Source organism: Anguilla rostrata, chromosome 4 (genome assembly GCF_018555375.3).
Source record: "Anguilla rostrata isolate EN2019 chromosome 4, ASM1855537v3, whole genome shotgun sequence".
Lineage (NCBI taxonomy): Eukaryota > Metazoa > Chordata > Actinopteri > Anguilliformes > Anguillidae > Anguilla > Anguilla rostrata.
The window spans coordinates 52,488,785-52,512,505 of record NC_057936.1 but is presented as its reverse complement, the minus strand read 5'-3'; the positions used below and the strand labels follow the sequence as shown (position 1 = coordinate 52,512,505).

At 39.8% G+C, this 23,721-nt stretch overlaps 1 protein-coding gene across 6 annotated transcripts in view; it reads left to right on the top strand.

Annotated features, from left to right (window-relative positions):
- The window catches only part of ctnnd2a (catenin (cadherin-associated protein), delta 2a), a 268,642-nt gene that overhangs the window by 144,858 nt on the left and 100,063 nt on the right, over positions 1 to 23,721 (top strand). For 4 of the 6 annotated variants that reach the window (XM_064333163.1, XM_064333161.1, XM_064333162.1 and 1 more), the window contains one exon: positions 10,624 to 10,930. In XM_064333163.1, coding sequence (XP_064189233.1) covers positions 10,624 to 10,930 — 307 coding nt within the window. The remainder of the gene's footprint in view (positions 1 to 10,623; positions 10,931 to 23,721) is intronic. The other 2 variants (XM_064333165.1, XM_064333164.1) reach the window with 1 other exon arrangement.

The window sequence follows — 23,721 nt, the reverse complement described above, 5'->3', positions numbered from 1 at the left end:
TGTTTGTCCTAATGCCACTACAGTAAAGGGGTATTAAAACGTCTGCCTGTTCAACACTGTAAGAGAGCATTGGTAGATAACTGAAGGGTGCAGTGCTTTGCAGTTTGATTTAGTTTTCACTGCTTTTCGGGGTAATTACAGAAGTCTGTTTCAACTGAAGTAATGTATTAACTCTTTTTTCTTTTCAAACAATTGTCCTCATTTGCATGCAGCATTGTTGAAAGTCCCAGAGTGTGTAGCATTGAAATTCTAACTCAATCAAGTCAATTAGGCTTTGTGTATTAAGTACAAGGATGGCAGAATATACAGTTAGAATTTCCTGGAAAATATCATTTTGGAATTAAAAAGGGATTAACCCAGGCCCAAAGGAAGTGCGGTCTTCTATCCTCGTTCAAGTATCGCCCTGATCCAAATGAAATGATGCCAAGCTATAGGGTTTGGCAGTTTTGTAAAACTGTTTCTTCAAAGCAGGCTAATATAACACAAGTCCCATTCAAAAGAAGTTTTGCATAAACCTTTTAAGCCAATTCACTTTGTTCTGAAAGTCTGCTAACTATTCAAAATAATAGGCAGTGACGCCCAAATGAGCACTACCACTGCAAAGAACGGATAGACAGACCGTCATTTTATCCAAGTAGAATTGATTAGATCATCTCAGGAGTTTCACTTGCCGATCATAAGTGAAGTATGAAAGGATAATGTCGGATCCATAGGGGGTCAATAGAACGTGTTTGTGAAACTTAAAAGCATGAGTAGCTGATTTCTTGCCAGTTCCCAATATTGCATGATTCGCACTCTTCGTCAGGGTGACCACCCTCCTCCAAATTAAATCTTGTATCTTCCCATGGATGTTATTTGGTAATGTTCCTTTTTTAGTTGATGATGTTTTCAGTTTGGCTATGCTGTAAACTCCTGCAATTCAAGTGCCTGATATTTTATTGTTACCGTAAGCCCCTACTCTATAATTAAAATAAGAAAGCTTGAACTTCATCTGTCCTTGGGGATTTGGAATACACTTTGCATCAGTCTTGTGCCCCTGGCATATTCATTGTCAGGGGAAGTTGTAAAAGTAGTCCTGAAAAGGACTCAGACATCGCACTACTTGGATAGTGACTCAACTAATCAGTCTTGCATGCCTGCATAACCTGTGTTTGCGGGTCTGTGTGTGTGTGTGTGTGTGTTAATGTGTGGACCTTAGATGAAGCCAGTATCAGATTTTTGCTGGATTGTTTTTTTTAAATATTCAAACATTAGTAGGTTCAAAGTTTTGTGAGATTTTACAGTGGAGGAATAATGCTATTGTGCTTTTACTGCCAGCTTTGGAGCTCTATTTTCCATAGAGGAGCCGTCTGTCTGTGTGCTGAGAAGGGTAACCCCTGCTGGGAACAGAAGTTTCCCTTTGGTGTGTCTTTACTGTTTGTTGTCTGCTGGCTATATTGTAGTGTGGCTCTGTGAAGTGTGCTTACTCATAAATGTTAAAATGTTCCTCTCTGTTTTGGGCAGGGAACTCCATGTTTTGAATGTGAATCTATTATTTCACAAAGAAATAAAAAATAATTAAATTTCATCCTTTGAAAATGTAGCCAGTTATTACATTTCAAATATTCACAAAGGTCTGTTTGACTCCTTATCTTCCCTTGAAAAAAAATTCTGATGATTAAACTACTGGTTGGTGCTCTCTGTGTGTATTTGGTACTATAATTTAGATAATGCTACATTATATAATGTTTTAAATAAGCTTGTACTGAAGTTTAGTTTTTTATAAGGTGAAGCAGCCCACACCTTTTTTCAGGGTACCATTTTGAATACTTGGACAGTGTTCTATGTTCAATACTATTTGTACAGTGCAGTATTTGTTTTCAATTTATCCCCTAACCCAAGAGGTACAATTGGCATAGGTTATGGGAAAATAAACTCAAAATTGACCCCCCAAAAATGGTGTGTATTTCACCATTCAAGTGGGGTCAGGGCTGGGAAATGTGCCATGTTTTCAATTTTCTGTTTTCAGTAAAATAGTAGAACTTCTGAAACATGAACACATCAGCGATGCAGGTCATTCACAACTGAAATCTTCATAATTTTGAAAGTGATGCCAAAATATTTTCCTTATTTTCTAACATTAAACTGTGCCTTATTTTTGTTCATTGGCTGTTGTCCTTTTGCATCATTGGGCTTAAACCTTGAATATAATCAAACTTTCATGTATCTCATTAGTACTTTTTTTTAATGAAGGCTTTTCATAAATATATTTATATCCTTTTCAGAATCTTGTCTTTTTGTCTCTCTTACAAACTTTTTTTATTTCTAGTTTTTGTCCTTTATAGCAATCACAGTGGATGTCCCCTCATTGCCATTGTTACAGTAGCATTAGCGAATAAGCTTTGTCTAAATACCACAATGTCTCATTTTGTTTTATACTTGACTTATTTCATTAGTGATAATTCAGATTTTGATATGGATACGGTTTAGGCTAATTGTGTATGCTCTTTCAGGTTTTATACAGGGGTCTGTTGAATTGCCAGTCCATAACTCTGAGATTTGTGTCTGTGAGGTTCTGTGCTATAGGGATTTTCATAAGCACAGCTTTGAACCCTAATATAGGCTTGTTTAATAAGGATGGGCTGCACCTCTTAGTGAGACACCCTACCACTCCTACAGACCTGCTGCTGCTTGCACTTTGCAACAAACCTCTTGTTAAAATGCAACTCAGCACTTTTTCACTGAGTTTCTGGAAAACCCTAATTACTTCCAGTGCACAAATGTTTAATTTGTACAGATCAGCTATAAAATCTCCCATTTAAATCTCTCAATGTCTGCAGCATGGTGGCGGTAGCTTAATTCGTGCCTGACTGTTCAGCCGTAGTGTGCCATTTAAACACCCTTCACCCTCATCACAGACTTACTGCTAGCCTGCATGAGAAGGAACACCAGCCACACGCACTCATCACATTGCATGTGACTGTTTTCTTTATATGCCATAAGCACTATTTTGCTGTGATTGCCTGATTTAATTCCTCTACCTCCAATTCCCAATAGGTGGTATTCACTATACTGGAACCCTTGGAGCGCTCGGTTCAATAAACAATTTTGAGCTTTACGTGTAGAGGTCCGATACACTGACTTCTTAAAAATGGGATTTGCAAAGCAGTACAAAGACCGACGTAATTCCATCAGGCTTGGGTAATGTGTATGATTAATGTAGGGTTATTGGAATGGATTTGTATTTGAACATCCAATTATTCAATCATTGCAACCCTGAAATTATAAAAAGATGTTGTGTAAGTCCATAACGCAGACATGCTCTTTATCAGTTCCCCCTTTACTCTCTCTCCCTCCCTCACATTTTTCTCTAATGTAGCATGCACTGCAAAAATAGACAAATTTGAAGAATCTCTAAAATGTCCAAAAGTTTCCACTCTACCCTCAAACTGTTCCTTCCACACCACTCTACCCTCAAACAGTTTCTTCCACACCAGTGGGCAATTTCACACGGTTTTTTACACTTATCACGTTCAATTACAATCAGGGGGGTCTTCAGAATTTTTCCCCCTCTACTTCTGTGTGATCTCCCAGCTTGGGATAATATCAGTCATCTCTTTTGCACCCAGGTTGGGGTCATACCTGTGATGTCCCTTACCATTTTCAAGGGTTTTACTGTGCTGAAAAAGTGTGCCCACTGTAAATGTTTATTGGAAAAAATTCCCATGTTCATCATAGCCAAAAGTTTTCACTTGATGGACAATAAAGGACAGAAAGGACTGAATCTGACAGGCTGCATATATCCAATATTCTAATAAAGTAACCAATTAAAGGAAAGTAATAGAAAGAAAGGAAAAAAACATCCTGTGATATTTGAGAAGATGAGACAGCGGGTCAGTGGAAGCCACCTTATAACAGTGATACAGCAGCAATATTCATAAGGCAGATGAATTTGGGCTGCAGTAAAGCCCTTGATCCAGAAAGTTTGTCACTTTCTATTAGTCTGTATTTTGGTCATTTTGCTAGGGGAGCTTAGAGAATGTTGTAGCCCGGTGCTGAGGGCTGGTTTCCATAGTTCCCTGTTGGCCGTAAATCACCTACCCAAAAGCGAACAATAAAAGGCGAGGTGATTTGGGTTAATTCAGAGATGTGAACTCTAGAACTCCTGCACTGAAGCATGCCTAATGATCAATTATACATTCATGCAAGACACACAGTTGGAAATGATGGATTGCAGCTGTAACTTCCTGTGAGGGATCCTTGCAGAGCTTGGTGGGGAAGAGACACCACAATCATACATTGGTTCACATTGGGTCACCTTGCATCTTTCATGACTGTCCACGGCAACAAGACAGAAGGGCGGAGTGGGGGGTGCAGATTTTCATTCCCTCAACATGGAAACGTGTGGGTGTCACACCACAGGGGGTTGAAGCAGCTGTTATGTGTAGACACCTGAGAACAGAATTCACCCCCCCCACCCCCCTTCAACTACAGGTTGGTCAAGAATTTTCTATTCGAAGACCAAAAATCAGTCATGTCGGGTTTCATTAAGATCCCCAACAATCCCAAGTCTTTCTCACAGCAGCTGAACTCATCTGGGATTTTCTTTGAGCCCAGCACAATTGAAAGTGAAAGCTAGTGGCAACCCAATAATTTAAAAATCACATTATAAAGAGAGATAAAGCCCCATTGGCTAACTGTCGGTCTTGACAGCTGACACTAGTGTATTATAATTCTTGCATTCCTTTGGATGTTAGCTATCTTCAGTGCAGAAAAGAAAAAGTTAAGTGCTTCATTAGAGGTGCTGTCACTACGTAATGAATTTGTAACACATCAGATTTGATTTGTGACAAAGCTGCTTAAACAAAGGTTGTCACTCATCCCAGTGCTGTTAATAATAACCCCTGTTCCCTGTCTAAAATTACTCTAACCCCTCTCCCTATCCAATGCTCCTAACTCTTATCATCCCCAGCCCTTTATCTTTATCTTTTTCCTTCCCTCGCTAGCCACACCCACAGTGCATCTAAGCCCTCCCCCTTTCGATACTTCTGTTCCCCTCCCAAGCTCTTTCTAATACCTTTTTTTCATATGCTGTCACCCATCCCTTATGATAGTGGGTGATGTAGATAGAGGGACAGTCTAAAAACTCAGATCCTAATACTGTTTTTGTTGAGGACACAAAGCAGTGGAAGGAATCTACAAGGCATATTTCAAACAGACATGTTCACGTCATTCAGCATTCATGACAAGAGGATGAGACCCAATCTACATTTCCGTAATTTGACCACTTACCCCTTAGATGGGTCTGGGGATGTTTTGTGACATTCAAATCAAGCACTTTTTGGTGAGATTGCCAGGGAAACAGATCGTTTTGTGAATGCCAAATGTCATTGTGTACCATTATTAAGCAGGTAGAGATTACTGCTGTGTGCGCTACATTGTTGACACATTGCTACTTAAATGGCTATCAAATTGAAATTGTTCTTCATAGCAGGGTCTCCCACTGCTGTGATTGACAGTGCCCCAGTGAGTTGGAAGCTTCAAATGTAGTGCATTACAGATGATCAGTTCTACCCAATTTTAGAGGAGAACTATATGTTTTATTTGTGTGGCAAAACAAACTGTTTTCAAGTGGAAATCCCTGATTAAGAACCTGCACCAGTATACAGTGGGGATGCATTGAAAAAAAGAAAAAACATGCTTTTCTCTAATTACCAACACAAGCTGTCTGAAAGATATGACATGCCCAGTATGAACTAAGAAAGCTCCTGCTGTTCTGAAAAGAGGCAGTACTGTTCTCAATGGAGGGATGACTTGGTTCTTGAGAGGAGCTGGTTCATTTAGATTCACTGTATGCCATGATGTACTGTGCTGCGGATAGCACTGTTCTGAGCAGTTAGGTAAATGGGTTATTGCATTTTGGTATTCCTGAGAAAAACACAGATGTTTTCCATATTTGTACATCGCTCTGGATTAAGAGTGTCTGCTGCAGTAAGCACATATAATGTAATGTAATGTTTTATCGGCTAATTCCAGGTTTGAAAGTAGGCTGTAATAATGGTTGTATAACCTACAGCAATCTATTAATCTGTATAAATGGATAATGTATTGAATGAAAGCTCCTAAATTTGCCCTGGATTACCTTATCTGCAAAGGAAATAACAGAATAAGAATGAAAACACAGCTAAAACTGCATGTAGATTAAATTGTGAACAATTCTGCATTGTTGATTGCAATAAAGACATTGCCTGTTTGTTTAATTGGCACAAGGCCATGTAATTGCAGTGACCCATCAAACACGTGAATCATTCTTGAAAAGCCAACATGCTCTTAATTTACACAGTAGAGTAGGTTCTGTGGTCTGTTGTTGCTGTTGTGGCTACAATAGTCAGGACTACTGTCTGTCTGTTTGTGCAAATTTGTATATAAAAATCATTGTATCTGTATTACTACTCAAAAAGTTATGTTATCCTTGGTGTAGAACCTGGGCTGTCACATTTTTAGTTTGGCCCAGGCAGATACTGTACATGTAGTTTTGATGATTTAGCTAGGATGCTGCCCTCATCTGGTGACCATGTGCCCCATATTAATACACATGCCATGCGTTTGTCTTCTTCAAATGAAATCACTAGGGATGCACAATATGAAAAATCGAATTGTGACGAATATCAATAAATGATAATTGTCGAGCCATACTGGTCAATTTCAATACTGCTATCACCCTAATATCAGTGTACATCCCCAAAAATCACAGATTACCTTTTATTGAGTCAGATTGCCAGGCAAAAAGTATGAGGTCTGTGACTAGCATATGGGCTATGGAAAAAAAATCTTGGTTTGTTTTCAGCTACATTACCCCTGCGTACCGGATCGGAAGTCATCTTCTCCTGCAGAAAAGAAATGCGGCATTATGTGATTTGTATCTGAAAGGTCAAGTAATTTGAAAGCACACCCCGTTATCACAGCAAATGGTATATTCAGGAGCTCAATGTGGTGAGATTAGAGGTGACTGTGAAAGCGTGGAGATAATCAGCCGCTAAGGATTCAGAACAAACAAACTGTAGGAAGAGAAGAAGAGAGAAGGAATGTTCAGGCCAAAATGGCTTTTCATTTAGCACAATCAACGCACGGATAACATTTTACATGCAAAGAGAGATTTCTTGTCACGGTAGGGCACAAATGCGCTTTAGGTTCATTGGTGCCAGAGAATAATGTTCCAAGCTTATGGAAATTAAATCTATTTCAATATATTAATAATACAGTACATGGCCAAAAGTATGTAGACGTCTGACATCCAAAAGTATGGCCATTAATATGGTGTTAGTTCACACTTTGCTGTTATAACAACCTCTAGTTTTCTGGGAAGGCTCTATAGTGGATGTTGGAGCGTGGCTGGAGGGATTTGCTTCCATTCAGCCAGAAGAGCATTAATGAGGCCTGGCACTGATTGGGCGATTAAGCCTGGCTCAGTTGATCCCAAATGTGTTGAATGTGGTTGAGGTCAGAGCTCTGTGCAGGCCAGTCAAGTTCTTCCACACGTTCTTGACAAAAGTATTTCTATATAAACCTCGCTGAGTGCCCAGGGGCATTGTCATGCTGAAACAGGAAAGAGCCTTCTCCACACTGTTGAGGAAGCACAGAATCGTTTAAAATGGGATTGTATGCTGTAGCATTAAAATTTCCCTTTAGTGAAACTAAGGGGCCTAGCCCAAACCATGAAAAACAGCCCAGGAACCAAGGGGTGTCCAGATACTTTAGGTCATATAGCGTATGTTGACCTTTTGGAATGTATAATGTTAAATATGTTTCACAGCAATGTGTTTTTGTTTTCTTGTATTCTGTGTATTTGCCCATTTATTACAATGTGTTGCATTTTTTTTTTTTGATAATACAGTTTATTTCAGTATCTTGTAGTACTATATTCCATTTTGTAGGGGACATTATGGTATGCAAGTTTGTCATTGGCACTGGTTGGCAAGCCCATGAGAGTAGTGACTGCAACACTTCAAAACATTCCCTTGAAGATGTCTGGCTTTAAAGGCTCAGAAATGTTATAAGTAACAAGCTTCTGTTTAGATTGTAGACGAGGGACTAGCTGAAGAACTTTATGGGAAGAAACAGGAAACACATTTTAGGAGAAGAGAATTAAGTTCTCTCTCAAGCTAAACATAAATGAGTATGGTCAGTTATCTGTTGTTGTCCTCCATAATGACAGTGGAATGTGTCAGCCAGCCCAGTAAAACAGATTAGACTGAGTGTTAATTAGGGAATTGTGGAGTCAAAACAAAACTGCTTGTCAGGGATGTACACACTACCATGCATTGCATCATCACCAAGTTTCATTGCAATTTTTCTGGAAAGCTTAGAATAACAAAAAATTAATAAATGAAAATGGTGGAATAAGTCTATGCATCAGTGCAGGTGGGAAACAAACTGTGATGTAAAATTTGCCAAAGGGTTTCAACAGTATTCTATTTTCTTTAGCATTTTATGCAGAAACGCCTGTTGGTGGTTCATGTTGACTAAAGAGTGAATTCAGTGAACCATGAAACCATGTGGGAATTTGTGTTGAGCCAGTACAGCAATTAGCACTGTGCAGTGTTAGAGGTGTGGCCTTTTTTAATGAACAAGGGAACACATTTGTGTGGAGGATTGTGTTTATTTATGGTGTTCCATTGAGGAATCTCCTCATGTGTGAAGTTCAGCAGGGTCAGACTATGTCGACCCTTGCCCAAGAGATAAGTTAATGGAGTTTGAAGGTCACTGAATGTCACTACCCATCTGCAGTGACGGATGGGGGGTGGGGGTGGAGATTACACACAGCACTGAGCTGAGGAGCAGCTTACCTGGTTCCTATCCAGAATGGGAAAATAGTTAAATGGTTAACTGTAATATAAATTAAATGCTAAAATGACAAAGGAACTGAGTCTGATAACTGAATATGTGACACAGAATAGGAGAAGGGCTTCCTTGACTACTGTAGACAAAACACAGACCTTGATGGCAGCTGTTTGCTATGGTACATATTAAAAATTTAATAAGGGGACTAGAGTACTTGGTTGAATACGGTTTATATAAAACACTAAACAAGAATGAAGTTTGCCTGATTATCAACTGGGGAGCAATGTAATCTGCTAATACATAGGATGCTGCATGTTAAAGTATATCGAAAAGGATATGAAAGCTTTTTGTTTATGAAAATAAATCTACAATTTTTAAGGGTCCAATATCAGACACTACTGAGAGTATATGAGTGAACATATACACATACATTACACGTATTACCTGCAATGAGGGATATATCAGTTTCTCATTCCTAGCCATGACAGGCTATTTAACACAGAGCTCCGCTCATCTCTGGTTGACCGTAGTGTAATATTCCCAGGACATACCATCTATCATCATCTCGGTTATCCTTCTTTCTTATAGCCTTGCATTTTTCTTGCATTCCACCCTAATGATCATTAGCTGATCCACAATTAATCAATATCAGCGTATTCCATAGAAATCCAAATATCCAGATCACGTTTTCTTTACCGCAAAACACAGTTCAATGTGCATATTTTCGGGCCAAACCTTTGTGTTGTTCATCGAACTGCTCTTGTTTATCACTGTTTACCGTAGTGTGTAAAGGGCCTAAGGGCATGACGCTGTCAGATATCGATCTTTTCTGGAGTAGATGTGTTAGATTCCCCCTCATGACTGCATGTATGACTGATTCATATAGATAGTTGTTTAATGCTGCTTCAGTTTGAGTATTACAGTAGCTAAGACACCAAAATCACTCCCTGTGGTCTAGTAACAGTCCATGACTTTGCTGGTGTAGGCCAGGTTGAAGAAAGAACATTGAATAGTACACAATAAATGCCTGCAGTTATGTTTTTTTTTTTTTTTTTTTTTTGCTTTTTTTGGGTTTTTTTCAAATGTCCCCTTCAGAGGTCAGGCTGCTGCCAGGTATCACAAACCAGAAGTGTATAATTTTTTTTCTGCTGCACCATTTATTTGCTTAATTGACACAAAAGAAGTAACTGAAAGATGAAGTTTTCCATGAATTTTGCCATGATAAAGTATGGCAAGATTCAATCACTAATCTGCCTTTAGGGTAATTGAGCTTTCTTATTTTTGGTTTTCATAGAAGACAACCTTTTTCCATTTAATACATTTGTTTTGTTTGATTACACTCTTGATGATTTAAAAAAAAATTCAGTTAGTAATGTGAATACTCTTGATCAGTAACATAAAGTTGTTCATCTGTGCACACAATACAAGAATTACACGCAATTATTTGAATTTGTTAACTGCATTTGTTAAGTATAGATCTTGATCACACATGCTCCATGTTGGTTTTTCACAGCTCTGTTTTCAGTTGAATCATTGGGCTGGTATTTATGTTCCCATTTTGACTGCTTGGGCAGTATTTTATCCTTTGACAGGGGTGAAATGTAAGCTTAGCCTGTTCATGCCAGATAATATGAGGTCAGCAGGTGTTGAGAGATGCTAAGGAGGACGCCATGCTCTGTGCTGTTTACTGACTCAGTTTTTGCACCTCTCGTCCCCTTCTCCTTTACCATCTCTTCTGTCTCGCATTCTGTGCTCGTCTCACCGTGTCTTGTTGTGTCTGCATGCGGTCGTTCCTCTGCCTAGACCTAGTAAACCAGTTCTGTGAACAGGTCCTGAATTTTTTGCTTTGTCCCTACTTTCCTGCCGTAGCCCCGTCTTCCCCCGGTGTTGACTCCGTACCATTGCAGCGCACAGGCAGTCAGAACGCCACAGGAACTTACCAGAGGGCGGGCTATGCCGCCGGCCCTGCCGCCAACTACTCGGACCCATACCGCACGCTCCAGTACTGCCCGTCCGTGGAGTCGCCGTACAGCAAGTCCGGGCCGGCCCTCCCCCCCGAGGGCACGTTGGCGAGGTCCCCTTCTATCGACAGCATCCAGAAGGACCCCAGGTGAGCACACAGTTTGGTTGCCCCCCAACCTTGCAGGGACGCCCCCTTCAGGCTGCGCACATAAGCATGGAAAGCATGGCACTCTTTTTCCCTTGTGTGATTTAAAGTCTCTCCGCTGGGCCGTCGCGCCAATTTCTGTCCGATGAATGAGACCAGGCTTGGGCTTCTGTGGAGGGGTCCAATGCATCAAAGCATGCTTCAGTCTGCAGCAGCACCGTTTCCTTTCAAAGCCCGTGTTCAGATGTTTTAGGGGCCGGATCATTTAGCATTTTAATGCAGAAGTATTATTGTATAAGTTCTACCTATTATTCTTGCAGCCTGTCGCTGTTGGGGAAAGCTTTTTCTTTTTAATACTGTTGTTCTATTGTTTAAGTGATGTGAAGGGAAACATTCGGTTTCACTATATTAAACTAGGCATTTTTTTATCCTGCCTATAGCTATAATGTTGCTGGTACTTCCATTTCTTTTTTTACTTTCAGTTTTCAATTTTCTTTTTTTTTTTCTTTTTTGAGAATCTGTGTGTTCGTTTTATGTGTTAATAGCTTGTGAACCATGGTATTTTCAGTTGAAATGGGCTCAAAAGGAACTCCACTGTTCAAAATAACTTCAAATGGAGCTATCACTTGTATTAGTGTTCTGCTTGAAGTTGTAAACTATGTCAGTGTGAACTGCTATTTTATTGTAGTGTAGACTAAGCAGGTGGACCTGAATTCAAGACCAGACATTGATGCGCTGTTTTCCCTGTGGACTACTTCATATTTAAATACAAGGCTTTATGAAGCCTGGTTTTTAATTCAGTTAAGATACATGAAAACAATAGATGGTCCAAGCTTCTATTTCTAGGTGATTTTTTCATGATTGATGATGTCTGTGTGCTTTTTATACATGGAACAGAAAGCGTTTAATTTCCCTGACTTCTCATAGAAAAATAACCTTTTGCAACTTGGTTCTGGAATGTCTCTTAATGAACAGAATTAAAGTATATAATTATAATTATTTTTATCTAGCCATTTATAATAATCTCTCAATTTACCATAAAGGTTCAGGGTCGAACTTGGGCTATTATAATATTATAAAACACACAGATACTGTGTATGTAAAGGAAAACAGAACATAAAGGTGGAAGAAAAGCGTGGATCAAACTGCAGATGAAATGTATTAATTTCACTGTGCCTTCCGAAGTCAGAGACACTGTGTGCAGTCTGCCCAGTGGTATCTGTGAGGCTTGTGAGAGAGGGAAAACTATCTGCAACAAATACAATCAGTGAACTGAGGGACTAACTGCAAGCAGGCTAACCTCTGCTGTTACACGCCTTACTATCATACATAATTCATGGTATCTTCAGTTACTGATGTATTAATTGATTGGTCCAATGTATATTCATTAGCACCTTGTATTAATTGCATATTAATTAATATATGCCTGATGAATTCAGTCAATGATGCATTCCCCTTCATTATTGAAATCCGCAGTATTTAAAACTGAAGTACAGTTTTTAAGCTTTTTACTGTCTTCATATTATGCATGTTATTATGAAAAACTATGACCCACCCTTTTCAGACACCCTGTTATAAAGTCTTTTCATTGAATTTAACCCTACATAAATATTTTTTTCATGTAGACACAACATTTTTTTGTTGCTGTAATAGATGTGTGGCACTTAAATTGATGACTTCTGATTTCATACCTGCAGGGATAATAAGTCTCATAAGACAATTGCTGTACCCTAATGGTATGCCATTTCTTTAATATGAAAAGGGCAGTGTTTAACTTTTTCTAATAGCAAGGTCACTCCAGGAAAAGTCATCAAATTGCATGCCGAAAAAGGTTTTCACTGCTGTTATACTCAGGAAAGGGTCATTTTTGACCTTGAAGACAACATGAGGGTTAAAAAATGATTTTCTTTAAAAAGTATGACATTAAGATATAGCTGCAAACAGCAATGCACAAGGTCCAAACACATACAGCCAATATAATTTAACAAGTGGCTAATCAATGCCAAAATCATTCAATGGCCAAAGGGAGGTACTACTGCGCCAAGGTTCATAAATCTCATCCATATGCTTTGGCCAAAACTGAGAACAGATGAAAATGGCTAATAGCATTTCCAAAATGGTGGCAATCCAAAATAGCAGAAACAAATAAGGTACATATATACAGTATCTTCCAGATGATGAAGTTGATCACTGCAGCAAGATTTACTTCTCCAAGAGACACCAATGGTTTTTCATGATTGGATTATTTTTAAAAATATATATTGTGTTTGAGACTTATTAGCAGTTTGGTGATAAGCTGCACCCACATTGATAGTTAGTGGCTCCTTATGTCGTCCATAAGGTATCAAAATTCTGTATGGTCTATGAAGGCTGTACACCAAGTTTTGTGCAAATTGGTCCATTTTTGTTGGAGAGGAAGCAGTTTAAGTGTTTTTCAAAAAATGCTAAATTTCAGAAATCCAATATGGCGGACATTATGGATTATTGAGGCAAATTTGAGCCATGCTTGGGGTATAAAGCTCATAACATTATTTCCAAGAGAGTGAGAAATATCCTTGCAAAAAAAACTCTACTGTTCTGTGGAGACAATTCTCACCAAATTCTTCCTGTTAGTACAGGCTTACCTTTAGTTTATATGTACCAAATTTCACTGTATCCATTTCTGTACATTTGGTTGAAGTATGGGCATTTTTACATTTCCCCCTGCAATAGCACCACCTATTGACCAAACAGAACTTCCTGGGTTAGCAATGGGGAAAATATGCATCACGTTCTGTGATGATCAGACATCAAAAGTTGTGATAAGCTATGCCCAGCCTACTACAGTAGAGGGGAGCAAAGGGAATCCAGCAAATTGTTCAGCAGCTTCTTTATTAAACTCTCCTGTGAGGGTGCCCCTGGGAAGAACATTTACCTCTCAAAAATCATGAAAGTAGGGATATCAGTTATAAAAAAAAATGGGCCACAGTTTCTGTCATGACAGCTCATGGTTTCTGTGGGGATCAACATCTGTCATAACAGGCCATGTTTTCTGTGAGGATCAGCCACAGTTTCTTTCACTGAGTTATCTTCTGCGCATTATCATCTGTTGCGTAATGCTAATATGCAGTATGTGGGTGGGTAATGGCGATGCAATTTTCAACTTCGCATTTCAAAAAATGCAAGCTCAAAAGGCCACTGGCCAGAAATGGTATGGTGAGTTCTTGAAACCTGGAATACTGTACTGTGCAAAGGATTTTGGCATATAAAATAAGATATGTAGCTATTGCATTTAAGAGCTACTACAGACTTTTTTTTAAATCTGTTTTTTGGCCTTATTTTGATATCAATACTTTTAATGGCAGGCCTAGAATTAATGACTTATGGACAGTGCTTTGTGTGTGAGTAACTTGGCATTTTTGTATTCTGAAAATGTGTTTTTCTTCAGATACATTACACAGAACAGAACTAAGCAGAGTATGAAAGAGCGAGTAAAACGCAAAGTGTTTTGTGGAGCAACAGTGAGTGACATTTCCTGACCTTTTCCTCTCAGTGGACAGCTCAAAGGAGTGGTCATGTGGTCATGTATCTGAGCGCAGAGAACTAATTTGCTAAAACAGCCCATTCCACATGAAGAGGGCTTGCTTGTGCTTTGTCACAGCCTGTTAAATTTATTTTGTCTAGCTATTCTCTCTCCAGATACTGCAGAAAGGAAGAACTGAAAGCACATTTGAATCATATCTTGGAAAATTGTTATACTATGCCTGAAAAGAGCAAAAGATGCCTGAATATCTGTACATCTTAAAAACAGAGGTGGGCTGTAGAGTTAAACTTGAACAACTTTTTAAGAAACAGCACCAAATAAACAGGTATTGAGTCAGGAAATAGTAGAGATTGAATTTCTAATATGACTCATTGAAATTTCTAAAGAAATCAGGCTTTCAGTTGAACTTCTTAAATTTCACTGAAATTATTCTGACCTGAAAATGTCTAATAATGGTTTTGCCTTTTGGTGTTGATTTAGCTTTGTGCACCCACAAATCATGCTGAAATCAATTACCAAAAGTCATACAGTCAGGTCAGCATTTTCAAAGAGCGACTACAAATTAAGCATGGGGACTTAATCATCATTTCAGATGAACATGCATAAACATATAGTGTGTAAATCCAATGGAAGCATTTTCATGTGAAGCTTAAGAAATAATAAAGATAAAATAAAAGATTAAGGTATAGAATAAGAATATATTTAACACACTGCTCTGAACAAAGTTATTCTATTTCCGTTTTCCAGATGTCATTTGGCATGCCCACAACATTGTAGCTCAATGTCTTATGTGTCGATATGCTTCAGATATTTTATAGAAAAATACAGATGACATGCACATGTATATTTTGCTTCTTTACTTCAGTGAAGATGCTGAATTTACATGCCATCGTGGTAGCATTGCCAATAAAAAGCTCACACCAAAAAAGTCATTGGTAAGTGCAGAACTTATAATGAGAGCCATCAGAAAAAGAGCAAACAAAACCTTGATGTGGAGATGAGGTAATGGCCAAAGTCATTGAGGACAGATAAATTTGACTGAATGTGCTGGGGAGCATTATTGATCCCTTCCCCTGAACACCAGACCGCTCTCCACCTGGAGGGCTGAAGTCTGGCGGTCAGTCTCTGCCTGAGCCTCTGTGCGCCAGAGCAGGGCCCCTTGTATTCTCCCATTATTGATCCGTCCTCGGAGAATAAATAACAGCCTCGCTCGGTCTGGGGCCTGCTGTTAAACACAGTCATTATCACTTAGACTCCAGAGTGTGTTTATCCCTTTTTCCCCCCTCTGAAAAGCACAGGGCTATAATGCAGTTTGATGTCATTGTGGTGCCTCCTCAGCAGGCCAATTCATAAAGCTTTCAGTGCAAAGAGGCACTCCTCAGGCCAGAGTGATTGACAGTGAAGTGGGGAGTACTTTTACAATTACTTCTTGCTGGCAGCGCTAATTTCACAGAATGGCTGCCATTAAACCCACAAAAAGATAACTTTTCTTGCTCAGAGATCCGTATTCAGTGTTTTTGGAGAGTTTTTGCGTCTGGCAGTAGAGGCTGGAGAGAAGAGGTATCCAGGAGAGGGGCAGGCTATTTTTTTACTGCTTTCGAGGAGTTGGGGGGGGGGGTTCAATGTTGAAGTCTCCAGGCTAATCCGGGCCTATACATTGTATTTTCAGATACCAATTGGAGCTCCCAGCATGCCATGGGGTATATTTGCCTACACGATGTGGCCTTTGCTGGGATATTCATTTCCTTAGTAGTCAATGTAGTGTCAAAGTTTTAAAGAGAAACAAATCAGATATGAAAAACAAATATATAATGGGTTAACTCTAATGCTGAATTTTCTCAAAGATTTTTCACATTTTGAATCCCTTCCAAAAGGGATTTTCACATTTCACATTTGAATCTGTGCATATTTTTGTTATCCTCAAAGCTAATATTATGGCTGTTTTTGGAACAGAAAGGATTTCCTATGTGAAATATCAACAATGCCTGAGAAAGTTATCAGGGGGTGCTCCCCACAGAGTGGGGCATGTATGGCTGGTGCAATGTCACCACATCTGATGTCCTACAGGTTCTCAGGCGAATTCATTGAGCTTGCGTTTGATGTCCCAGCGCTGCTGCTACTGCAGGGATCTGCTGTCATTATACAGTGACCAGCCTCATCCAGAACAGAGAGGCAAAGTGTATGGCTTTTGTATGTAGGATGTATGATTAGTGTGTCTCTCAAATGGAAATTGGGGTCTGTATGTACAGACCTCATTGGAGTTCCATATCCCTTCATCTGTGGATTATAAATAAGTGGGTTGTGGATGGATTGACTCCTACACTAATGTAGGTAATATTTTCATTTTTTCCATTAGTGAAGTGTGATTTATATAATTTATTTGATTTTATTATTATTTTTTTTTTTTTTTTACTTTTTTTTTTTTTTACAGTTTATTCAAATTATCTTATTTTTGGGAAAAGTACTTTACCTAGTCACCATAGATGTTTATACAGTATCTGTTGAATATTGAAAGCTGAAGTCAAACAAGTCCAGCATTACATTCAGGAGTGTGCATTTTGGGGTTCAGAAACTGCCACACCATAATCATAGCTTGCCTTCGCCGTCTCCCCCTCCTTTCATTTAAAAGACAGGCCACACACCAGTAGTTTGCAGCTCCTCAGATACCGCCGCTGCACACACAGCGCTGTAATTTTTGACGCATCTGAGAAGTACCCGCTGTGCTACGAAATCACCTTCAGCGCAGTGTAATGATGCGCTGCCCAGGCTCTACCCTCGGCCAGTGGGGCTACTTGTTCTAGGTAAATTGCCATTCTGGTTATTTCTCTCCAACGAAAGGCAGAAGCCGGCGCCTGTGACCTTGTTGATAAGGCCGGGTCCTCGGCATCCAATCTGCTCTCTGTACGGCTCGTGTCTGAAGCGGTGTGCCGGGGGCGGGCGTGCTGGAAGGCAAACAAAGAAGGAACCGTGTAAACCGCGGGTTGCTAAACAGGCGCTAATCTGCCCTTCAGCATATTGTCCAGGGCATGAGTGCTGTAACAGTGCTGTCCAATATGCTGGATTTTGGGTGAGCAATAGCATGCGTACAGTCCAATGTCATCATTTATTGTTGTTGTTTCTCAATAAGCTCTACGTACACTTGGTACATTCCGAGGTTTCTGTGCCAGTAGCAGAATTGGACACTGCCTTAGCAATGTATTCTTATTTGTTCATAGGTATTAGTGCAGCCAAAGCAGTAGGTAAGTTTTTATTTTTACTATATGCAATTTTTGACAGGAAAACAGACTAGGCACATCTAAACCCATTACCAATAAACAAGATTGATGGAGTGACGGCACTCATATGAACGCATGCAATACTGCATTAATACATTTGGATGATCCCATCCTTTCCGGGACAAACTTATCAATAGCTTTGTCAACCTCACTTTGTCGAGACTGTGATTCAAAACATTTTATGAAAATTAAAAAAAAAAAATACATTCATCACCTCCATTCTTTAAAGTTCAGCATTGTATATTATCTTTCTATTGATTTCCATCAAGCGCATTTCTCTTGGAAAGGGGTTTACTGTATGTCTGACATCCATGTCTAAAGGATGACTCATTGCAAAATGCTTTGTGATTTTAATAACCAGAAAAAGGCCATTCTTCAAAACAGAAACAATTAGTTAATTGATTGGTTCATTGTGCATACAGGAGAATGCCTCTCGTTAGGTTTTACATTGTCTAAGGATTGTCACTGTAGTATAGATCTGTGGGTGCATTCTCTTTGAAATGAAGTTGTCAGGCTTCATGTGTCCAATTCTGCTCCTGTTGTTTATGGTAATTACAGGCCTTGTCAAGAGTACCATTAGCATCTATCAAGCGTATTATTGCTGTTCGCCAGTGCTGACAAAAATGTACAGTGTATCTCAACAGCCATGTTGTCACTAATGGTTTTATTCTCTTTGTCCACTAAAACAAAGCTGCCAGTGTGTGATGCCAGGCATCCAGAAACTAGTCAAGTGCCACTTTTGGACTTTGTGTCATACTCTCTGATAGGTCGTTGCAGCCCATTGCAGCTAAATATAGGCACACTGGTTCTTGTCTAAAAGAAACTGCTTGAATTCACACAGGGGGTTAGGGAAACCGAGGCATTGTGAATGGCTTCTGTTCGGTCAACTTGGTGAATGCTATTGACTCAGAAGCAGTGGAAGGCAAGAGCATGAGCTCTTTTCTTTAAATCAATTCAGGTGATGAGGGTTGGTATGTTCAAGGTTAGATTATATATGTCTGTGTGTGTCAGCGACTTCAGGCTAATTCTGCCAATGTTATTAAAACATTATAGAGGGATTATGGGAACGTGTCCGGTAAGCAGAATCATATCTGAGTGTTCGCAGTCTTTTTTTAAAGAAAATAAGATATAGCTATAGTGTCCCTCTGTAATGTCCTATAATGTATTTGGCATTTCCCAGATAAAGTACAGTTTGCTCAGGTGTGTGATGGGAAGTTAAGGTCAGGACCGCATATATCATGCACAAAAGGATGAGGCGGTACACGTTTGCTATGTGCAATCTAATCTTGTCTTGAGTTTGACCTTTAGCGACAGGGTGGAAGAAATCAAGCATTCACAATCAATTATTTGACTCAGTGGGGCTAGGTAATAGGCTGGGAGGCTTAAGCAATAAAAAGGATAGAACATTGAAAAAAATATTAAGTAGAAGAGAAGCACAAAATGCAGAATGAACGTGGAGTTATCCACTCAGAAAGGGACACACTGGCCCATTGATATCTTAGAATTATTTGGCCCTGTCTGGAAAAAGGTTCTAAGATAGTAGGCCACAGTGTAATCTTAAATCAGAATTGTCTAACGATGGATTTCGTTCTTAATATGTATTGTGTTAATCACATTAAAATTACAGTTTCGTGGACAAATCTACTTTTATGGGTATGCACTTCAGTTATATGCTTATAAAAATCAACAAGGCCCCACTTCCCCTAAGACTAACACTGCTTTTGTATATAACATCATAAAATAACTTTTTTTGTATTATAAAGTCTCTAAAACATTACCATTAAATCTAAAAGCTAATCAAATAAATCTATGTAATTCCTATTCATTATAGTTTAACTTTAATAACTATTTCGTAATATAGCTGCAAGCAGAGTTAAAATATAGCTGCAAGTAGAGTGCCTGTGCACCACTGAGCAGACAAGCTGTGCATTTGCATCAGAAAGCTAATGGCTAAAGTACTGAGTATTGAAGACCACATGCCATGAAGAATCTGTCCTATCAGTGAAGGTCATAGTAGGTTGTTTACCTAAAAAATTATAATGAACAAGATGGTCATTGGCCACACAGTATATGCCAATGTAGGTGATAATGATATATTAGAGTATTCTTGAAAAAACATGTCACATTTGATGCATGTGACTGCCTCATTTTTTCACATTTGGTGCACTGATAGGGTGAGAAATTAGGTGTTTCCTTTTACCTTTTGCCAAATTTGAGACCAACTAATGCAAAATTAGACTAAAGGTAGTAGTTAAAAATAAATATTATATGCAAACAACTGGAGTTTTTTCAGGAACCATGCAACTATTTCAGCTAAATTTCTGAATGTATTTACAGATCTATTGCCTCACGGTGTACATTATTGAGTGTCAGATTGTATGTGCTGTTGGCAGTTAATGTGGGGAAGATATAACCTAAAGTGTATGAAGTGGATTAAAGGTTTTAATGTTGGTTTTGTGATAAAATGCTGGATAGTAAAATTCATTTATATCAGGCCTAATTGCTTCCCTGTTCTGCAAAATACCACATATCCTTCATCTTCAACATGTATGTTGTGTAAACCAGTTTAGCTGCTGTTGATTGCGAGCTTCTCCTTTTTCATGATCCATAACACGCCAGTGTTTGCTGACAACTAATTTGATGAATCTTTGCAGTGGCAGCAGTAGTTTGATTGATCCTGCTGCCAAGAAGCATGGAGGGGGGGGGGGGTGTTAATCACCATCGGGGAAACACAGGAGCCATAACACAGTGCTCAGTCTGGCAGAATGCCACTAGGACTCCACTGATTGCAGCAACACCTTGAACCTTTCCAGGGATTAGTCAGTCTATTATTCATTTTTCCAGCAGTTTCCGTTTCTTAACAGCCTGACTGGGACAAGTACTGAGGCACTTCACACAAGGTTTGCAGATCCTATGTATCCAATTCCCCCCTTACCCCCCAAACAATTCTTCTCGCTGTGGGTTTCTCCTGAAAGGATTGACAAAATAGTCAGTTGCATAAAATGATAACCCTCCTAGCTGTGTTATTTGTTATTGTGACATTCACTTTGACCGAATTTGAATATCATCAGGTTCAAAGCAGTAGGCGTTTAAAAAAATGTTACCCTTTTTTGCGAGAGACATCGGCAAGGGAGCAGAAAAGACAGCAAATTTATATATTTGAAGCATTGGCCTTGCATGAGTGGACACACTGCAATTGAGCTGGCAGAGTTCTGTAATTACATGGGCTGCCACACATTGAACAGGACTTTCCTTGTACAACATTCAAGCCCATCAACCTCCTCATGTAGAGGAAGGTGCTCAGCGACAACAGGCCTGGACTGCCGCAGTCCTCCTTTTCAAGTGCATTGTCATTCCCTGCCAAGTCACACTGCTGCTTTGCTAAAGGGGAGCATCTCATTGTACAGCACTGCATTTTTACATGGACAGTATATCGTGGGACCCCTACTTTACCTGCTGGCCTGTTATAGACCCTTGGAAACTTCAAAGGGCTTGGTCAGCGTGGCCTGGAGATAAGACACAGAGAGCAGGAAGTGGAAGGGCGAGGGGGATAGCCATTTGAAGTGAAATGTGTGTGTGCGTGGATATGGGTGTGTATGTGTGAATGTGTGTGTGTCAACAGGGGTGGCCTGGGAAACCTCATGCTGGCTCACAAAAAAAAGCTTTTTTCCCCTTTTCATTTATTTACTTGGATGTTCGACCAAACGATGCAAACTCTTTGTATGAGTTTGATTCCATAGTGAAATGAGTCATCATATCCCAGGGAAATTGATCAAAAGGGAAGAGCGGTTTGCAAATATCCATTTCAAAGCTCTCGGGCGGAAATGTTTTCTCTCACCTGCTGGGGTGGAATTGTCTATCCTGGCTTCAGCCTTATACATCACCCAAATGACACAACAGCCTGGGCCTCTTCAATATCTTCAAAGGTCCTCTCTATCATTGTGGCACAGCATTCTGACCTGGTTGAAATGAAAAGCAAATGTTTGCCGTGAGGACGCAGTCCAAGGCTGCTCGAGTCATCAGCCGGCTCCTTTTTGTTTTGCTTTGCCTATTTTGCCTGGCTGGGAAAATGTCTCTGCACTACCTCTTGCCGTTTATTTACTCCTTACATTTTTTTTTTTATCACAGGCTTGCAAAGCAAGACTGTGTTATGACTTTGTATTTCTTTTCTTAATCTTGCCGTTTTTTCAGGCACGGATTTCTGCGAAATTTGATGCTGTCATATTCCTCTGGTTGTAATTATTACACTTTTAAAAAATGCATTTTCAGTGGGTGGCCAGCTACTGCTCAGTCATGCAAGGGCAGTGATTTAGGTAATTCTCACGGCTTCTTTCCATACCTGACAGTCTTAAGTAATACAAGCTGGAAACCATGACAGCAGGCCACCAGTAGCTGGAGTGGTTGCAGCCTTCCGGTGTCTGTGCTGTACAGTGCCTGCATATGCCAGCCTGCATCGTCTTATTCCACCAGGGTCCTCCACACGTCGAGGGACCGATCCATAATACATTTATCCTGATAGCCATTGACTTATCTCCTGAATCGGTCCGTGTGAATGCAGAGCCCTCTATTTTCTGTATTACTTTCAACGTCACTTTCAGTAACACCCTTCTAATTTCTTCTAAATCCATCAATAAAAGCAGCTGAGAGGTAAATTGTGAACCACTGAAGTACCAAAACACCTAATAATATGATCTGCGGTGGCTTCTGTGGAGAATTCTAATTCAGGGGGAGCTACTGTGTGTTCTAAGTTACTGTGTGCAGACAAAATGGGTGGCTCTCATAAGGCCGTGATCTTTGTGAGAGAATGACTGAATGAATGAATGACTGATTAAACGAATGCTGGATTGTGGAGGGGTATCAGACTGTAAACGCAGACATTGGCATTGCATAGGGGGCGGTATCTCAATCTCAGCCTCCGTCCCAAGTGCTCTCGGGGGCCATTGCTCCTCCAATTTGCCCCCCCCCCCCCCCAGCTCCAGCCATGAGGAAACTGTGTGAAGTCCTGAACACACCCTCTAAGTCAATTGCATGCTTCTCCGGGGGATGCCTTCAAAAGAATGATGCTAAAAAACTGTTTTTACAGAAGTAAACCATGAAGGCAATTTTCAGCCTCTGGGCATATATTAGTAACTCGTGCTTTAGTTGCCACAGAAGTGCTGATGAATCATTAAGTGTCCATTTTAGAGTACACAAGTGCACCAGAGCTAGAATTTGCACTGCTGTTAATACGTTCTTTAATACTTTGCTCTGGCATGCACAGTGTTCTCACATGGTGCATAGACAGCGCAATAAGTGCTCTAAATTGTCACAGAAACACACCGCAGTGATCATTCTGTCAATAAATGAGTATTCTTGAGTCAGTCTTTTTTTTAAGTTAATCCTCGCAGAATGTATTTGAACGTATGCATATTTTGCAAGGGTGTTTTTCTCCCGTCCTGGCACACACTGCAGTGTCAATTTACTCTTTAGCTGCACTCTAAAAGAAAAAGGATTTGACTGCAGAATCAAAACTGCCTCCTGTGATCATATTACACTGGGGCTCAGACAATTGAAATCTGCAGAAATTGATTTTTGATTTATTAAATATTCAAGGCAGGAAAGCCAGTGTGGCGTAAAAGCAGCTTCTTGCTTCGTACCACATGCACGCGAGGAGCCAGTAAAAACAACTCCAAATTTAATCAAACATTGACTGCTTCCTCCAGAAGACTGACCCTCAAAGTATACACTGTATCAGTGCAGAATGTGAATACGTGTTTTTATCTAAAAAAAGCAGGAAAATACTTCAGTCCAATTTTTTGGTCTAATGATTTCCGTATTCTGCCGGTAATCTGTGTATATCTCTGGGCTTGTGTTTGCTAAAGAAGGTGAATTCTCTCTGTCATAGAGGGGTATTGTTATAATAGTAATATTTTCCACCATAGCGCTCCCTATGCCTTGTTTCCACTCAGTGGTTTTGAGCCTCTGCCACCTCTCAGTTGACGCTGATCCATGTTTCA